We start from the raw sequence: 16,845 nt of genomic DNA on the forward strand, positions 1-16,845 counted from the left end.
CTCAAATTACATAATGGACCAATGGCTGTTGCACTGCTGTTGGTTGTGTGAATTATTCACTACAGAAACTTGCTGCAGTCCTTTTGTGCCCTGCAATGCTGATCTGCCCTCCTCTCACGGTGACTCAGAGGTGTTTCCTTGCCCACATTTTCCACCGACGTTCTTATTCTGTAATGCACCAGGTTTTTAATTAAGTCAGGTTTATTTGCGTATAAGGTTTTTTAGAAGGTGTTAAACACATAAGAATGCAACAGACTTATAAGGGCGTCACATAAATAGCAAAAGAAAAAGAAGAGAAGGAACGTGGATGTTTGAAATGCAGTTTTAGTGGTAAAAATCTGCTCAGCCAGTGTGGAGACGTCAATGATTAAAGTCAGTGAATGCGTAAGTTTCAAAGAGTATAACACTAGTAGGCTATACGGTGTAGGTGGGTTATTTCGACACGTTGAGAAGCATACACTGAACATTTTTACCTAGAGAAAAACATATCTGGGAACATAAAAACCTTTGAAATGTCTCTTTAATGTACCATATCAAGAGGATATTGAGAAAAGAAACAAAGAAACTGTCACTGCTAACTATGGTGATGCAAAAATGTAAATGGATCTATCTTTGAGCCAGTGCTTGGTTTGTCAATTCAGGGCTACTGTAGAAACATGGTGGTGCAACATGGCAGACTTCATAGAGAGGACCTTATTTTGGGGTTATTTTACACTAAAGAAAGCATAGTTAATATATTTATTTAACCAGAAAAACCCTTTAAAATAAAAATCTCTTTTTCAAGAGTGTCCTTTTTTTCTTTCTTTTTTTGTTGAATAATTTAGAGTTTCTGGGGGGTGTTTCTTTTTAAAGATTTTTCTGCATCAGATGCTTTTACTTTACTCAAAGAGGTTGAAATGTTAAAGTTTGAACCTTAACTTTTTTATCTTGTCATGATTTCAGAAGTTCTGCTCAATGGTTTCTGTGTTATCTGTTGCTGTAACCGCCTCCAGTTAACGCTGGGTGCCAAAAACGAGTTTTAGCTTCCACATTACATTAACACCAACTTCCTCTTTCGTTCGCATATCTGATTTCAAATTTCTAATGCATGTTTGTGCTCTGACGTACAGTATGATGTTGATTTTTTGTGTTCCTGTAGGCCTGCAGAAGTCTTCTGCATGTTGGTTGTTCCAAGATAAAAACAAAAGGCCTTTGTGGTTTTGGCCACTTGTTTCTGCACCAGCCTCACTGTAAATGGTAGTTAGATGACTCTGTGGCTTCAGGAATTTGCCCTGAAAAGCATTTAAGGGCTCTATAATGAGAACATAATTGTATTGTTTCTGCACATATATGATGTGATAGTTTCAGGTCAAGTGAAGTTCAGTGTTTAGGCCAAAAATAACGAGTTGCTGCTGTATTCAGAGTCACTGCTATTTATCCTCAGAGCTGTCGAACCTTAAGGGTGTGTTCAATTATGGTAGTTTCAGTATTTTTCATTGTACTGTGCCCTATAATTATACACACAAACAAGATAAATTAGTCAAACATTTGAGATTTTGCTTCTCTATATACCACACTAACTCTTAAAAATCTTTGTTTGAATTTGACCATCAGTAAGCAGAACTACTTTATGTTACTGTATGTTAGACTTTTATAAGATTGTTGCATCGATGTGACATGATTCTTTGATTTGTCAGAGTTTGCAAAAAACATATTATTCTATAAGTAATTACTAAATTGGTTTCCCAGGGAAAAAAAATAGATATAAGAGCTGAAACAATTTCTGAGTCTGTTTTGGAAAACAATCAGCTGTGTGAGTTTTTTTTTTTTGTTTGTTTGTTTTTTGTTACAAAAACAAAACAAAAAAAAACCAGGCAAAATGCTCTGGTCCCCACTTTTCATATGTGAAGATTTTTCTGCTTTTTTATGCCTCTCTGGCCGGAGGCTTTATGTTTCCAGTTTTCATGTTTTTCATGCCAAAATCTCAAGAACGCCTAATGGGAATTTCCTCAAATTCAGCAAAAATGTCCACTTAAACTTAATAATAATAATAATAACAGGAATAATAATAATAATAAAAGCAGTTTATAAAATAAGGGCAAATAAGCAGATGAGAAAATAATTGGTAAATAAATAAAAGAACAAACAAAACATTAAAAAAGAAAGACAAACAGGTGTACAAACATACAAATATAAAGGTACATTCAGTCAGAGGATTTGGGGGGAAAAAATTGCACAATTTCCCAAAAGCTTGGCGCTTTTTTGTTATTAATTAAGCTGAGTAACTTAGGAAGGGCGTTCAGTTCCCGGAGGAAAGATAAAAACTTTCTGTTTGTGAAAAAACGACTGTTGCAAAAGATTTCATCCTTATTGCATGCTGAATATCTACCAAGCAATTGCTGAATCTGCCCTAGTTTTGTGTTATATAATTGACAAATTTACATGACGCATCTGTATTTTTAAGCTCTTTGTACATCTATGAGTTGATCACAAACATCAGAGGTTTACCAAATCAACAGTCATCATGGCGGGAAACACCAGTGTTGCCGCCGCTGCCGCCGCCGCTGCTGTTGTGTGTGTAGGACAGTTGCAGCAGTCAGTGGTACAATCTGTTCATCCCACTTAACCTCATTTCTCTGTGTGTGCGAGCACTCTCTCGCTCTCACGCTCTCTCCCACCATCTCTCCTTCTCTCTCTCCATGTTACTCAATCACCAGATTACAGGATGCTCTCACTCTCTCACCCTTTTCATCCTGGCGCTGCCGGTGAAGGAGTGCAGAAAGGCAGGGCTCAGCAGGCTGCATTATGTCCGCGCTCAGACACGGCAGCAGTGCGAGCGCCGGCGCTCATTCACACAAAAGAGTCCAAACACGCACATGCAGCAGCGCTCTCCACAACACTGAACCCACACAGGGCTCAGACAAAATGTGGATAATCTCCCATCCAACAGGAGCTGTCAGCCAGACAAAGGGACAACACATGCATGCGTATATGCACATACACATGCGCTCATGCGTATGCTAACACACATGCATCCACGCACGGGATGTAGGCAAATCGAAACTGTATGATGACGTCAGAAGCTTTTGTGTAGTAGATTAAATTTTGCTGTTGAGCTGAAAGTGGTCTTGACTCTTTGTAAATCTCTGTGGATTGGCATGCCATGGGATGAGCTCAGATTAAGATTATATTTTGTTTGGTGCTGTCTGAAGACGTTTGTTTTGAATCCTCAGACACCCAGACTGAGCTCACGGGCTACAAAGCACTTCCTCTTGAGGCGATTCTCTCTTTTCTTATAATGCTAATGTAAAATATTTCCCATCATGCTTTTGAAACTTTATTTAGATCAAGGCAGACTGGATGGTATTCTCTTGGACTGCGAGTGTTTACCAGTCTGCTCCCCACTCCCACAGTGTCAAGGCAGTTTTTCGCTCGTGCATCAAAGCCTTCATGAAGCACTCACACACAATTATCATAATGCAAAGTGTTCATACTCTCAGCAAGGCATAAGTCTTTATTCTCTGTGTTACGGCTCTGCCACATTATACCTCATTAAACCAAAAAAAATCCTTTAAACACACCCTGAACCTCAACTCCTGGCTGAACTCTGCTCCTCTCTTTGCTTTGCAGTACCTGATCAAAGTAAATGAGATCAAGACCAAGAAAGGAGTGGACCTCCTCCAGAACCTGATTAAGTATTACCACGCACAGTGCAAGTAAGTACCACCTTAATCCCCCTGAACCCGAATGTGTGAAGCTCCCCTGCTGTGTGCATCACACCCACTTCGACGTGTATTTCAAAACACGCCAAAGAAAAGGGTTGTCTCCTTCTTTGCAGCTCTTGATGTCAATTTTCTATCGTGTGTATGATTCACAGATCTAGAGGGTGCAAAGTCGTATATATAGCCCTCATAAATATGCACGGGTCATCATACAGATATGTTCTGACAGCTGTGGGGTTTGGTGGGTAAATAAGTGGGCGCTCTCCGTGCCAGAACCGCAGCTCACAGCGGCCTGTGACAGGATGACAAATTTTCGCTCTGCGTTGCTAGGTCCTGTCATAACACTGGGGCAAAACAATATACTTCCACCGTTTAATCTGTTCAACCTGGGCCTTGAAGGATACAAAAGCAGCAGGAGTGATGGATTAGAAGCATGAAAGCGATCGATGGTTAGTTGAGGGACAAGTGTGTGACGGCAGGAAGAAAAAAACAATTTGTGTTCATCTTTGAATCACCTCAGTCAACAAATTAATGGTGGTAATTAAAGGGAAATTTTGGTATTTGTCAGTTTGGCTCAGGGAAACATGGACTCTTGCAAGAACATATTGATCAGAGTGAGATACAGCTTTCCAAAAACTTAAAAGTACCAGAAATCATATCAAATCATCTTTTATTGGCAGTCATTAAAAACATCTCAGTGTGTTGCTTGACATTATATTTTATTTGACTATTTTACTAATTTACAGACACATATGTATACTTATCCAGCATGCACACAAGCTAAATGAAAAGTGAGCTACAGCCTTCATACTGGTATAATCAAACAGGCTCATGCACATCTATTCAGCAAGTTTAGATTAGTTTAGCTTTATTTTAGTTTAGTTAATTTGGTTTAATTTGGTTTAATATAGTTTAGTTGACAAGAATTACTTCAAATACAGCAGAAAAATATATGGGTATATGACATTGTCAGGGTTGAAATTCCACGACTTATTTCCATTGTGGTTGCTGCTGATCCATCAGACCCTCCACTACACAACATCATGGAGATAGCCATTAAACGGCCAAACTGGAAGACACTTGACCACAGCGTGCCACATCCCAACACAGCAACCAGCCCACAGTTATATATGCCAATAAAAAACAATACACATATGTACATGGTTTCTTTTTCCATTTTCTAATTTTTATTTTTTTTTTAAGAAAGACAATTTCACTGTGCAAAGCAAAAATGACCTTATTTGGAGATGTTATCTAGCAGCCCCTGTTTGACCATTTTCTTAAAAGCTTGTGGGTTCTGAACATCTTTTTTGCAGGAAGCAGTTTGTTCCACTGTATACCAAAAAATGTATAAACCATTTATCTGTAGAAGAAACTTTACCCATCATGGTTTTGAATCTATAAAGAGAATTAGGTTTGCTGCCTTAGCCCTGGTGTTTTGTTTATGGATTTCTTCAATCTTCTTAAAATTAATATTGTAGTAACAAAGAGCTCTGCTATTTCGGATTCTGTAGACCGTATTAGGTTAGACGTGACGACTCTATCCTCAACTGGGAGCTGGAAGCACTAAGACCTGCCCACATGACTGTAATGTCCCAGCCCTGGCACAACTCTCAACAATTTAATTTATGCTACGTAAAGTTTCTGTTTTATGTCTTTATTTAGGCCCCAGTACAATAAACTAACAGCATAATCCAAGTGACACTGGCCCAGGCAGGAGGCCAACAGTCTGAGGGATTCCCTATTTGTTAATATAGCCCTCCTGGTTGCATTTTGCATATAGCTCATATAGACCTCCTGAGTTGTTTTTTTCTTTTTTCTCCTTCTTATATTTATTATTATTATTATTATATTGCTGTCATTATTATTTTTTATTTTATTTATTTATTTTATTTATTTATTCTCTTTTACTATTTATGTGTACATGCTTATACATCTTTTAACGTCACTCATTTATTTACTTTTTCTTCTTCTTTTCATTTCTTTGGTTAAATTTTACTTACCTATTTATTTATTTTGACTATGATTACTACTATCATCATTATTATTACTAATATCTATTCATTTAATCTTTTTTTTTTTTTTTACCTGCGTTTGTCTTTTTGTGTCTGTTTTTATTTTTTCTTTTCCCTTAAATTTTATTACTTCTTCTTGTTACAATTTGAGAAATGCACAATGCTTGTAACTAGTTGATTTGATCTGTTACTGCCCTAAAAGGAAACTACGATAAAAAGTATGATTAAAAAAAATATATATATAGCCCTCCTGGTTAGTTATCTAGCTCTGACATTTACCTTGCCCAAAATCTTCAAGACTATAGAAGCTCCCCCCAAGTGTGCATATGTCCTTCTCAATAAAAATGTGAAAGTAGCAGAGGTTTTGGGTGCTCAAAATTTTCTGGCAAAGGACCCTCAAACCCCCCGTTTCATATGTGTTTTGAAACTAAATCTACACATCTTGGATGTTGCTCTATTTTGGAAAGTTTTCGCAAAGCTGTCAAAATCTCCCACTCCTCGCCCCAACAAACATCAGTCTTGTTGCAGTCCATATTTCCCAAATCTCTAGAGGAGAGGCAGTGTGAAAGATGTAATGACAATAGTCATAACTGAATTTCCCATCAAATATTAAGGAAAAGTAATGCTAGATACATTTATAACTACATAGTGCTGGAAAATGTGCAAAAAGTCAGCCAAGGGGAATCTTGTCTATACCTGCAGCATAAACACGGTATACATCTCATCATTGTGCGAGGCGTTCAGTGTTTGACCTGGAGACCTGGTTGGAGTGGGAGGAGAGATATGAGATCCTCGATGCTCAGATTAAAAGAAAACAAGCAGAGGAGAGATGTGACAGAGAAAGTAATGAACAGAGGGAGGGAGAGGTGGGCAGGGGGTGGAGAGAGGGAGGTCATTAGTGGTGATTTGCAGCTGCGGCGCTGCATCGAGGTGTGTAACGCTGACAGATCAGTGATGGATTTCAGGATGTGCTAAGCACCTCTGCAAATCTGCCGTGGACACGGCCAGGTTTCTGTGCCAAGAGCAAAAGGCGCCAGAACGAGCCGAGCTATACATTAAACATAAACTGCACCAACCTCCTCGATGTGTGCGACCTTCATCGTGGCCAAAAGCAGCACAGCGCATCACCTGACATTTGCAAACTAGTAATTCCCATAAATTACCTGCTTGTCTCTCATTTTTATTCCAATTCATGTTAAATGTCAGAGAGAATCACCGGTACCTTTGTTCTCCAGTTTCTTCCAAGATGGCTTGAAGACAGCGGATAAGCTGAAGCAGTACATCGAGAAGCTGGCAGCTGATCTCTACAATGTAAATACTCACATCTTTACTTTTTCATCTGTTCTTGTGCTTTTATTTTGGCTTTAATTTTTCAGAGTTATTTGCAAATGTGTTTGTGTACATGTACTTTATCTGTGCTTACATTTTTTCTCTGAATTAAATCAATTAAGTTGTGACAAAATAAAATTTAAACTCAAGGTCCACTTACTAACTTCTACGTGAATCTCATAACTCAATTCACAGGAAGAAAAACAACCATATGGGTTCAATAAGAATAAAGAGATTTTACAGTTTCCAGGGTTGAGGATGAAGTTGCACGCTTATTACAATATCAGTACTGTCAAAACTACGTTCTGGCTTTCATGACAGACGCTGCTGCAGTGCCCACTATAGTCCCGCCTCCTCCCACTCACTGACAGTGATGTCTTCTGGTCACTCGTCTCATTCGCTCCAATTTCATATAGACCTTTGTTTTGTTTTTTGTACTTACACTTTAGTGCATTTTTAATTGTGTGACACTCTTAGAGCCTTTGAAGCATTACCGCAAGAATAATATTGTTTTTATTAATGTAAAAAAGTTCTAATTATTGTTAAACTTCACTACAGTTGAAGCCACTGACAAAGAAAAAAGAAGTTGTCGTCATGTTATAGCCTCGTAATATATATGTGAACAGCACAAATCACATGGAGTCTGATTTTTTAAATTCCTAAATCAGATACAGATCTGATTTTTTGCAAGTCATAACAGAACTCATGCAGCTTATACATCACTTGCCTAAGTTTGTTATGTGAACAAGCCTTAAAGTACTTGCATGAGCCCTAAAAGAAATGATAATATGAACATATCAACAATAAGTTATCGTTAAGTGATTCTTCTCAGAATTGCAGATTTAGTACTCAAACTTTTGAAAAAGTTAAGCCTACACTGACTTTTCAACACCACTTCTTATTTACAGTTCTGCCATTCTTTCCCCTGAAGCAGCAGTTTTATCAGCATACAGTGCTCCTGCAGTTATTATACGGGCGGAAAGTAGCACATCTGCAGCAACTGTCATGATTCAGAATCTCCTGGAAACTTGGAAACCTCGCATACCCGAAGATGTTGACGCCCGGGAAAGTAGAAGTCAAACCAAAGATTCCTAAACTGTACTAATCATTCTCAATAAATTTAATTAAACAGCAACATTTTGATCTTGCAGAGATTTCACAGAAATGGCACTTGGGAGCTGTCAGTACAGTGTGCGGCTCTTCTGACTCCTGGTTTTTGTTTTTTTCGTTCTTAAAAAGTTTTGCCATGTGGGTTCTCACTGTTTTTTAATTCTTGGAAAAGTCACACAACTCAGAGTGTGAGGGATGTCAGGAAAGTAAGCACAGAAAAAGTATATTTTAAAAGTATTGGGAAGGTTTTTTTTTTGAGCAGTTGTTTTCAGTCTTGGTATTTATGAGGCATTTTATTTGTGCAATAAATGATAAACACAGCTGGTGTTCTCTCTGTTCTGCTGGTGCATCTTTGAGTCAAACCCTTTTTGTTCTCCTCAGATCAAACAAACTCAGGATGAGGAGAAGAAGCAGCTGACTGCCCTGCGGGATCTGATCAAGTCCTCCCTCCAGCTGGACCAGAAGGAGGTAGGCAGGCCACATTCAGAGAAGCACAGCCAAATTTAAACTTGTAGCAGGTGAAATTCTTAACCCTTTGAAACCTGGGCAAATAGGCTTGATTTCTTTCATAAACATGGAAAGAAGTTAATGAGCAAGTTATTAAGAAATGGCCCAAAAACTTGCAAGAAATTAAAAAAAGTACAGGAAAATGACCTGAAAATGAGCAAAAAAATAACAAAACCCTGAAAAGTGCTTAAGAATTGTAATAATTATGTAAAATAATTTTAGATATATAGTTGTGATAATTAGAAATATAGTTTTCTGTACATTTTTTCCTAGCTTAAAAAAAATTGAAATTAAAATCTAGTAATTTCTTGCCATTTGTGGGACGTTTCTTGCCAAGTAGCCTTTTCCCCCATGTTATCGAAAGAAAATTAAACCACTTATCTCAATTAGATCAAACCTTTAAATACTCATGAAAGGTGTCTGAACGCAGCACAAGAGTTGTCAATCCAGGTTTCAAAGCGTTAATAAGGCCAACCCAGACTCAGACACACAGGGCTAAACAAAACACCTGATTCACATATACCAGCCGTGTTGCTCCAGCTGCTACACAGATTTTTTAGAAACCGATGATTTGACACTCCTCCCATCACATGTTTTTACCACACACCTCCTCTCACTCTGGCCACTACCAGGTTTGGAGCTTGTCTCCTGCAGCACAGAGCGAGTGCCCAGTGCTGTACCATGCTGGTAGCCAGTGTGTGGTAGGCTTTGCTGGTGACCAGTGTTGTGCCTCACTGGCTGCTCAGTGGAGAGCCACTCACTGCCCGACTTAACACCGCACCACATCACACTTTAAAAACACTGCCAACCACGGATAGTCTGCTGCAGCTTGTTCTCACACATCCTCTCCCTCAGTTCGCTGTTCTGCATGACACAATCTAGAGTCTTTCACATTTAATTTACACTTCCTGTAGCTTTTCTTGTTAATAGCACCCACGGTAAGCACGATATTTAGAAAGTTGTACACACAAGATTGCTGTTTCGGTCGGGCGGCACACTCTTTCACACCCATCGCCTGCACCTGAGCTGGATCTTTCACACCTCTCCCCTCTATCTCCCCCCTTCTGCCTTCTGCTTGTCTGGAATCAAGTCTAGAAGAGTAAGTGCTGGTGCATGTTCAGCATGCTGGCAACTGTCCGTTCTGCTTGACAGTAGAGTGGTTTGGCCCTTTAGAGGCGTCGGAGCATGCCCTGATAGAGTTAATTTTCCTTTTAGCACTTTTGAGAAGACACTTTTCTGTTGGAGGAGTTTGTAGTGTGTCTGTGTGCGTGTTGCATGTCTCTCAGCAGCTTCTCTGTATACCCTGTGTGTTAAACGCTGGTGTTTTTGTGTTTGCATGAATCGTTTGGATTTACTCAGGACTCGCAGAGTAAGCAAGGTGGCTACAGCATGCACCAGCTGCAGGGAAACAAGGAGTTCGGCAGTGAGAAGAAAGGCTACCTGCTGAAAAAGAGTGACGGGTAAGCTGCTGGCACAGCCATTATTTAAAAAAACGCCGTCTAGCGCCATTCATGTTGCATTAAAATTTAAAGTGCACACAGGGAAGAAAGACATGACAAGTCCTTGCCTAATGTGCTTCCCCGTTCCCTCCTCCTCTTCTTCACAGGCTGAGGAAGGTGTGGCAGAGGAGGCAGTGCTCAGTGAAGGGGGGCATGCTCACCATCTCTCATGCCACAGTGAGTACACACACACACACACACACACACTGACTGTGCGGATCAAAGGGAGAACATCATGCGGGGAGGTTGTGTTGGGCTTTCTCAATCTGGAGGCTGGCAGAGTGGAATTGACATAGATGGGTTGTCATGGCAACCCTGTCTCCCCCTCCTCTCCCTCTCCTGTCGCCCCTCCCCCCCTCTGCCTGCCGGTGACTCATCTCAGAGCGAGTGTGAGGGTACTGTATATGCTGGCGTGTGTGCAGGGTCGTCTCTGCTGTGGTGCAGCTGCAGTAGCTGCTTTGCGGTGTGACGTTTTCTCTTCCTGTGTGGACGGCAGGAATCTAAAAACTGCATTCAAATCTGAATTAACTCTGTAACACTGTCTGTCATGTGAGTTTTAACCTCCCGCTGAGCCTCGAACAAAGAGAGCTGCCGGACTGAGGAGCTTAGCACAATCCGTAAATGTAGCTTATTGTGGCAGAGCAGTGGCAGGTGTCTCATCAGGCGAGGATGTAAATCCAATTGTTGACTTAAAAAAAAAAAACAGGAAATATTTCATTTGGATTTAGGAATTAAGGAGGTTTAGTCTGTGCATTTTGGCTGTGTTAATCTGACTGCCACTAAAGTTACCAAATTATATAATCTCAAGAATTGTTTAACGTATAGTGTGTAATTTATTGCCACTAGGGGTCTCTCAGTCAAAACAATAACAAAAGATTGAGCATTGCAGTCAGTTTCTCCCAGTTAGGATTCCTTTAGTGTTCATCGTTCAAAAGGTTTTTACCAGGAGCCGAATTATTCACAGAGATCTCTTTGTCTCCAAAACAAACAGATCCGGTGTGCTAAACCAGTAAAAACCCTGAATAAAACTGTTTCATGTGAAAAATGAGTGTTTTTCCAATGTTGTTTGGCACAGCATGGCAGGGGCTGTAGCTGAGCTGCTGCTAATGTTTACTCAGCTTGTCTATGTTTTAACCTAAGATTAAGACATCTGATGACTAAAGTCCTTTATCCAGGTAAAATATATAGTTGAAAATGACCAAAAAAGTGTTTTATGTGACTAAAAATTTGATAAAAAGTCAACTTATGACAGCTTCTGGCAGACAACCCCGATGCATGCTCAAAGAGAATATGATGCCGCTGACAGGCGACGTAAATGACATGGACTTGTCATTTGATTAAAATGACAGATTTCTCTGCGTTTAATGTAAGAGAATAACAAGACAAATCACAGCATGTAACATTGGCATAGTCATTTTTAGACATTTAAATGTGGAGAAGTTACATATTGTATCGTTAGAAGAAGCTTCTAAAAGATGTCAGAGGATTTATATCTGACGAGGATCTGTCTACAAACCAACAAGTGAACTCCTTATTTCGGGAAAGTCATCTGATTTATAACCAGCGATGTTACTATAAATATTATTCAAACTAAGATGACTTGATTCCTATCATTGTGGAGCAAAAAGCAAACGATGGACTGCTTATATGAATATGTATTCAGGGTGTCTGCAGGTCCTTAAAATGTGATAAATTGTATAAATATTAGGCCTTAAAAGTCATTATCATTGTCTTTAATTTGAATTAGTCTGAGGTCTTAGTTGCCACAAACATTTGATTTAATATATTTTTTTCTTCTTTCAATTTCTTTATATCAAAAAAATCAAACTCAGTTCTATGTGAAAGTCCACATTTCTGAAGTTGCAAATCTTTAAACCTATCATTGGATCTAATACTATATATATCAGTTTACTTTATACTTTTATGTAATCCTTAACAGGGGTTTGTAAATAGCTAATTCAGAGGGGATATGAGTTGCTATTTTTATTCTCAATTCTTATCATTTTGGCCCTGGTAGTTTGCCTTTGGCGCTGACTAAAACTTCTTTGGGGGATGCCAGAAATTCCTCTATCCATGAAAAACCCTGGTAAGCCTGGTGAAGTTGGCATTCAGGAGGCTTTTTTACCGAAAGACAGAGCTGCATGTACCATGGCAGGGAGGATAAGCTCTTACCGCACGTAATGACTGATGTATCCTCTGTGTTTCTGTTTGCTGCTTTTACAGCGTGAGGGTGTGAGCTTGATTTGAACCTTCACACAGCTGCTGCCTCGAACATGATAACTCGGAGAAGCTCAGGGGACACGCTTGTCTCAGATGTGATATGAAAGGTTTCCTTTTGTTCAGCTGAGCGTCGGAGGGGCTAAATCCTTAACCTTTAAATCTTTAATCTCTCTTCTCTTGGTAGTTGTACGAGAGCTCATAATCATTTCTCTCTGTCTGGAGGTGGTTTACCGCCACTCCAACTCCTTTTTTTCTTCAGCCTTGGTGGCAGCTGAACTCTAGGTGACTCTAGTTGACATGGCGGGTTGCCAGCAGGCCAGGCGAGCTCCGCAGCTCATCACAGCCTGTTAGCATTTCATTAGCACGTGCCCTGGCCCCCCCCTCTCTGCCCGGGCACTGGCAGGAGACAATGCTTAGTATACATGTGCCAACTGGGCCCATTATTACAGTACACAGGCCAGCCAGCACGGTCCAGTTTCTTAATGGGGAGTTCATCCTGCTTCAGTGTGACAGAATTCAGATTCTTATTGTGTGAATATTCAAATATTCACAGCAGTAGTGTGAAATAATGAAAACTTAAGTTGATAGAAAAAAAAGATCAATTTTTGCATGATAAAGGTCCTTTATCATGCAAAAATGTTAGCTCCAACTTATTTAATATGAGGCTTTTCTTCTTTGCTCTGGTAAATATTACTGTTGTTTTTTGTGTTTGGACCATGGAGCCAATAAAAATGTCAATAATTTGGTGGCGCAGCTTCTTAAAAATGCATATTTACTGCAGTTTTTTATATTATATTATATATATATTGTATATATGACATTATATTGTAAATTATTTGATACATTCAAACATGTAATAATTTTTCGTTTTTCTTTTTGTTATTGTTGATTAAATTTTTTAAAAAAAAATTACAAAAATTCCTCTTTCTTTTAATTTAATTTTTGTATATTGCAGCATCTGTTGTTAATTCGGGGGTGTTTTTTTTTTTTTTTTAAAGCTATTTTTTTTCTTTTAATTGTTTAAAATTTGAACAGTTCATTACAAAATAATTTAAAAATGAAGTAATTCATAGAGACCCTTGTGTGTAATATAGTGATCTGATATAGTGATATTTCCTGTCTGATCCTCCATCTGTTTGTGCTCACAGTCCAACAGGCAGCCGGTCAAACTCAACCTGCTCACCTGCCAGGTCAAGCCGAGCGCTGAGGACAGGAAGTGCTTTGATCTCATCTCTCGTAAGTTTTACACTGCCATGCTGCACATTTCACTTCATGCCTGAATAACACAGTTATATACTGCACATGTTAGAGTGCGACAGCTGGGGAATTCCTGCTTTTTATAAACATCAAGGAAAACCAATCTGTGGAAGTGTAACACACTATTTTTAGACGGCTTGTCCAACAGGTACCACACAGGCCGAGGAGTGATGTATTTGAATAATTTATTGTACGCTCTCAGTTGCTTCTAGATTTATAAAATGTAAGAGAAGATGTCTGCTCAATAAATGGGACCTATGATGCTAATATTAAGGTTCAAAGTACTCCGCGTACTTTGTCTGCTGGGACACCTGTATTTACCCTCTATTTTAGCACCTGTTTCTTTAAACCTTTTCTCGAAAAAGCCCAGTTTGCTCTGTTTGGTCAGCATTTCTTGTTGTTCAGTAGCTCAGCATCTCTGCACCGTCATTTCAGCCGGGGGAAGGACTGTAAATGAATAATGAATAAATGAGTAATCAATAAATACTGTAAGTAAATCACCAATAAAAGCTTCTATCCAGACTTGTTCAAGCAGGAATATTATCTGAAATCAGGGAGAAATTCATAACATCATCAACCAAAATTATATATTTCCTTGATGTGAGCATGTAGCTACATGTAGCAGTGCGTGTGTAACACTTTCAAAAGCATCCCTGGAGCAGATGAACATAAAAAGAAATCCGTCTCGAGCTGACGTCAGCTTGTAGCCGAAGTAGAAAAAACATTGGAAACAGAGCGCAGGTCGACTGATTTATTGATTTGGCTCATTATTTAGATTTTTCTGTTCAATTGTTATTATATCTGCCTCTAAAAATTCATTGTCAGACTGTGGTTTTTGCTCAGAAGCATTACTCTAATGTATGTTTATTGTATTATTTGAAACTTTGACTATATTTAATATGAACATTATATAAATGACAGAAAACAGATCAAAAGCATAAAAGGTCCCCTTTAACGTCATTGTTTCTGTATTTCACAGATAACCGGACATATCATTTCCAAGCTGAAGATGAACAAGAGTTTGTCATGTGAGTACTTTAGAGTTTTTATCATGATTTTTAAGGTTTCTGAGTTTACCTGTCCTGCTATGAACTTGTAATATCTGGCAGTGTCATCTCATGGTTTTTATTAATGAAGGTGTTGGTTAGCAGCTGCTCTTCGTGTCATACTCAAAGACAGGAAGTCACAGAGAGACTGTTGGAGAGTGGGTGGCAGTGCGAGGCTGTCAGTGGGAATTGTGGTTTGCAGTAATTCAGGTCGCTGTAACCCCATACTGTTGTTTCCCATGCTGTCACACACACTTGTATGTCGGGAGACATAAACACACACACACACACACATGCAAAGACATCGTAATTCAACAAATGTTCCCACCGCTACGTTTCCGTAATTGAGAGATGAGGACATAGCTTGGAGTTTTTCGAAACATTAGTTTTCAGTCAATGCACCTAAAAAAATTGACAATTAGCCACTTTTTAGCATTCAGATCACAGTAACATTAGCTGTAATAGGTAGAAAAACGATGCAGCTAAGCTGTTACAGTTTTTAGGTGATTTGCCAGGCTTGTTCTAGATTTGTGATACGCCAGTCACCCTCAACTTTTTGGGGTCAATTGCGAAAGTTTCCCCAGACGCTCGACTTTTTTGACGTACTGCTAGACTATCTGTGATCCTGTCGTGTTTTGTTAACTGTCCCAGTTTCAGCAGTGCTGGACTGCTCGTGACTATTAATGCTAGAGCGAGTCAAAGTCTATCATTATAACTAAGTTTAAAGGTCTTTGTCTGAGAACAACTAATAATAATCATTGTTGATTTAAAATGAATAGTGCTAGATTACTAATACTTAATTTATGGGATATTTGGGATTTTGGGGAGTAATTTAGTATCTAAAAAATGGCTGAGAATTCTAATATTGATTTTAAAGGCAACAATTGAGGCTTCAAAGCTTTAGCTCAGCCTTAATTTAATGTAGGAGAAGTTACAAATGTATTATTTATGACTAATTTCATACTGCTGCCCGACTTCGACTTGTTTATCATGTAAATATTTGCACGACATTTAACTTTTTCTCAGTTTAGTAGTAAGGGCAATGCTAAGTGAAGAAACACTGGTGTCACACACTGTCTTCATACGCATTCCTCTGGTATTCAGATGACATTTCGGCCCTCAGGCCTCCTTCAAGATCAACAGTAAAGATTGTTCAAGTCATGATTGTTGATCTTGAGGAAGGCCTGAGGGCTGAAAGCTTCATCTGAATACCAGAGGAATGCACATGGAGCCAAAGTGTGTGACTGCCAGTGATCAGCACCTCACTACAACCCTTGGTTTGTGTTACTTTTCTATTTCAACCCTTTGAAACCAGAGCAAACTGGCTAGATTTCTTTCAAAAACATAGGGAAAAGGCAATGAGCAACAAAAGCCCACAAGAGCATGATTTGGAAATTAATTTAAAAAAGGTAAAAACAACAAAACAATAAAATAATAATGACCTGGAAAGGTGCTTAAAATTTATAATAATTTTGTTACATAAATATAATCGTAATATTAATAATCTAATGTCTTAAAGCAGCAGAAGTAATGTGGCTCCAGGTTCCCTTTAAATAAGGTTGAACTAGCATTTCTGTTTTTTATATGCATGGAATACTACAGTTGTAGTGTTTGTACAAAGCATAGATACAGCAAGTGCAATAAAACAACATTAGACAAAATTAAACATCACAACATATACAGTATATACAAGAACATGGATCTAATTTATATACTGTTTTGCAGAGAAGGAAAGTCAAAAACAGGTGCAGTTGAATTTGCAATTATTAGAAAAATTGACGCCCCAAAATACAGTCAATTGTATCAAAACTGAAAAAAACTCCTGAAACACACTTTGATTTGAGGCACTTTTCTCTTCTGGCCTTGCATGTTCTCACTCTGATGCCTTGCTGTGGTTCAACACTGTGGATCTCCGTGTATTTGTCGTCCTGTGGGATCCAGCTCGCTCCTCCTCGCTTGCCGCTTTAGTCACGCACTTCGAGCTGCAGCAGCGGCAGCGTCTTCATGGGATTTTCCATGAAATATTTAGTATTCCATAGAGCTCCTGCTTTGGTGCAATCACGCTCCCCCTCAATTAGGCTGGGAACAAATTATAATGCATAACATAAGTAAACACACAAACACTTTGGCTCAGCATCTGTACACCTACACATCTGTGGAT

At 38.9% G+C, this 16,845-nt stretch overlaps 1 protein-coding gene across 5 annotated transcripts in view; it reads left to right on the forward strand.

Annotated features, from left to right (window-relative positions):
• Nucleotides 1-16,845, forward strand: part of asap1b (ArfGAP with SH3 domain, ankyrin repeat and PH domain 1b) — a 77,803-nt gene that overhangs the window by 38,174 nt on the left and 22,784 nt on the right. For 3 of the 5 annotated variants that reach the window (XM_042510827.1, XM_042510825.1, XM_042510828.1), the window contains exons 7-14: nucleotides 3,610-3,695; nucleotides 6,952-7,027; nucleotides 8,537-8,623; nucleotides 9,753-9,761; nucleotides 10,022-10,122; nucleotides 10,269-10,338; nucleotides 13,530-13,617; nucleotides 14,618-14,666. In XM_042510827.1, the coding sequence (XP_042366761.1) occupies nucleotides 3,610-3,695; nucleotides 6,952-7,027; nucleotides 8,537-8,623; nucleotides 9,753-9,761; nucleotides 10,022-10,122; nucleotides 10,269-10,338; nucleotides 13,530-13,617; nucleotides 14,618-14,666 (566 nt within the window). The remainder of the gene's footprint in view (nucleotides 1-3,609; nucleotides 3,696-6,951; nucleotides 7,028-8,536; nucleotides 8,624-9,752; nucleotides 9,762-10,021; nucleotides 10,123-10,268; nucleotides 10,339-13,529; nucleotides 13,618-14,617; nucleotides 14,667-16,845) is intronic. The other 2 variants (XM_042510826.1, XM_042510829.1) reach the window with 1 other exon arrangement.

This window comes from Plectropomus leopardus, chromosome 21 (genome assembly GCF_008729295.1).
Source record: "Plectropomus leopardus isolate mb chromosome 21, YSFRI_Pleo_2.0, whole genome shotgun sequence".
NCBI lineage: Eukaryota > Metazoa > Chordata > Actinopteri > Perciformes > Serranidae > Plectropomus > Plectropomus leopardus.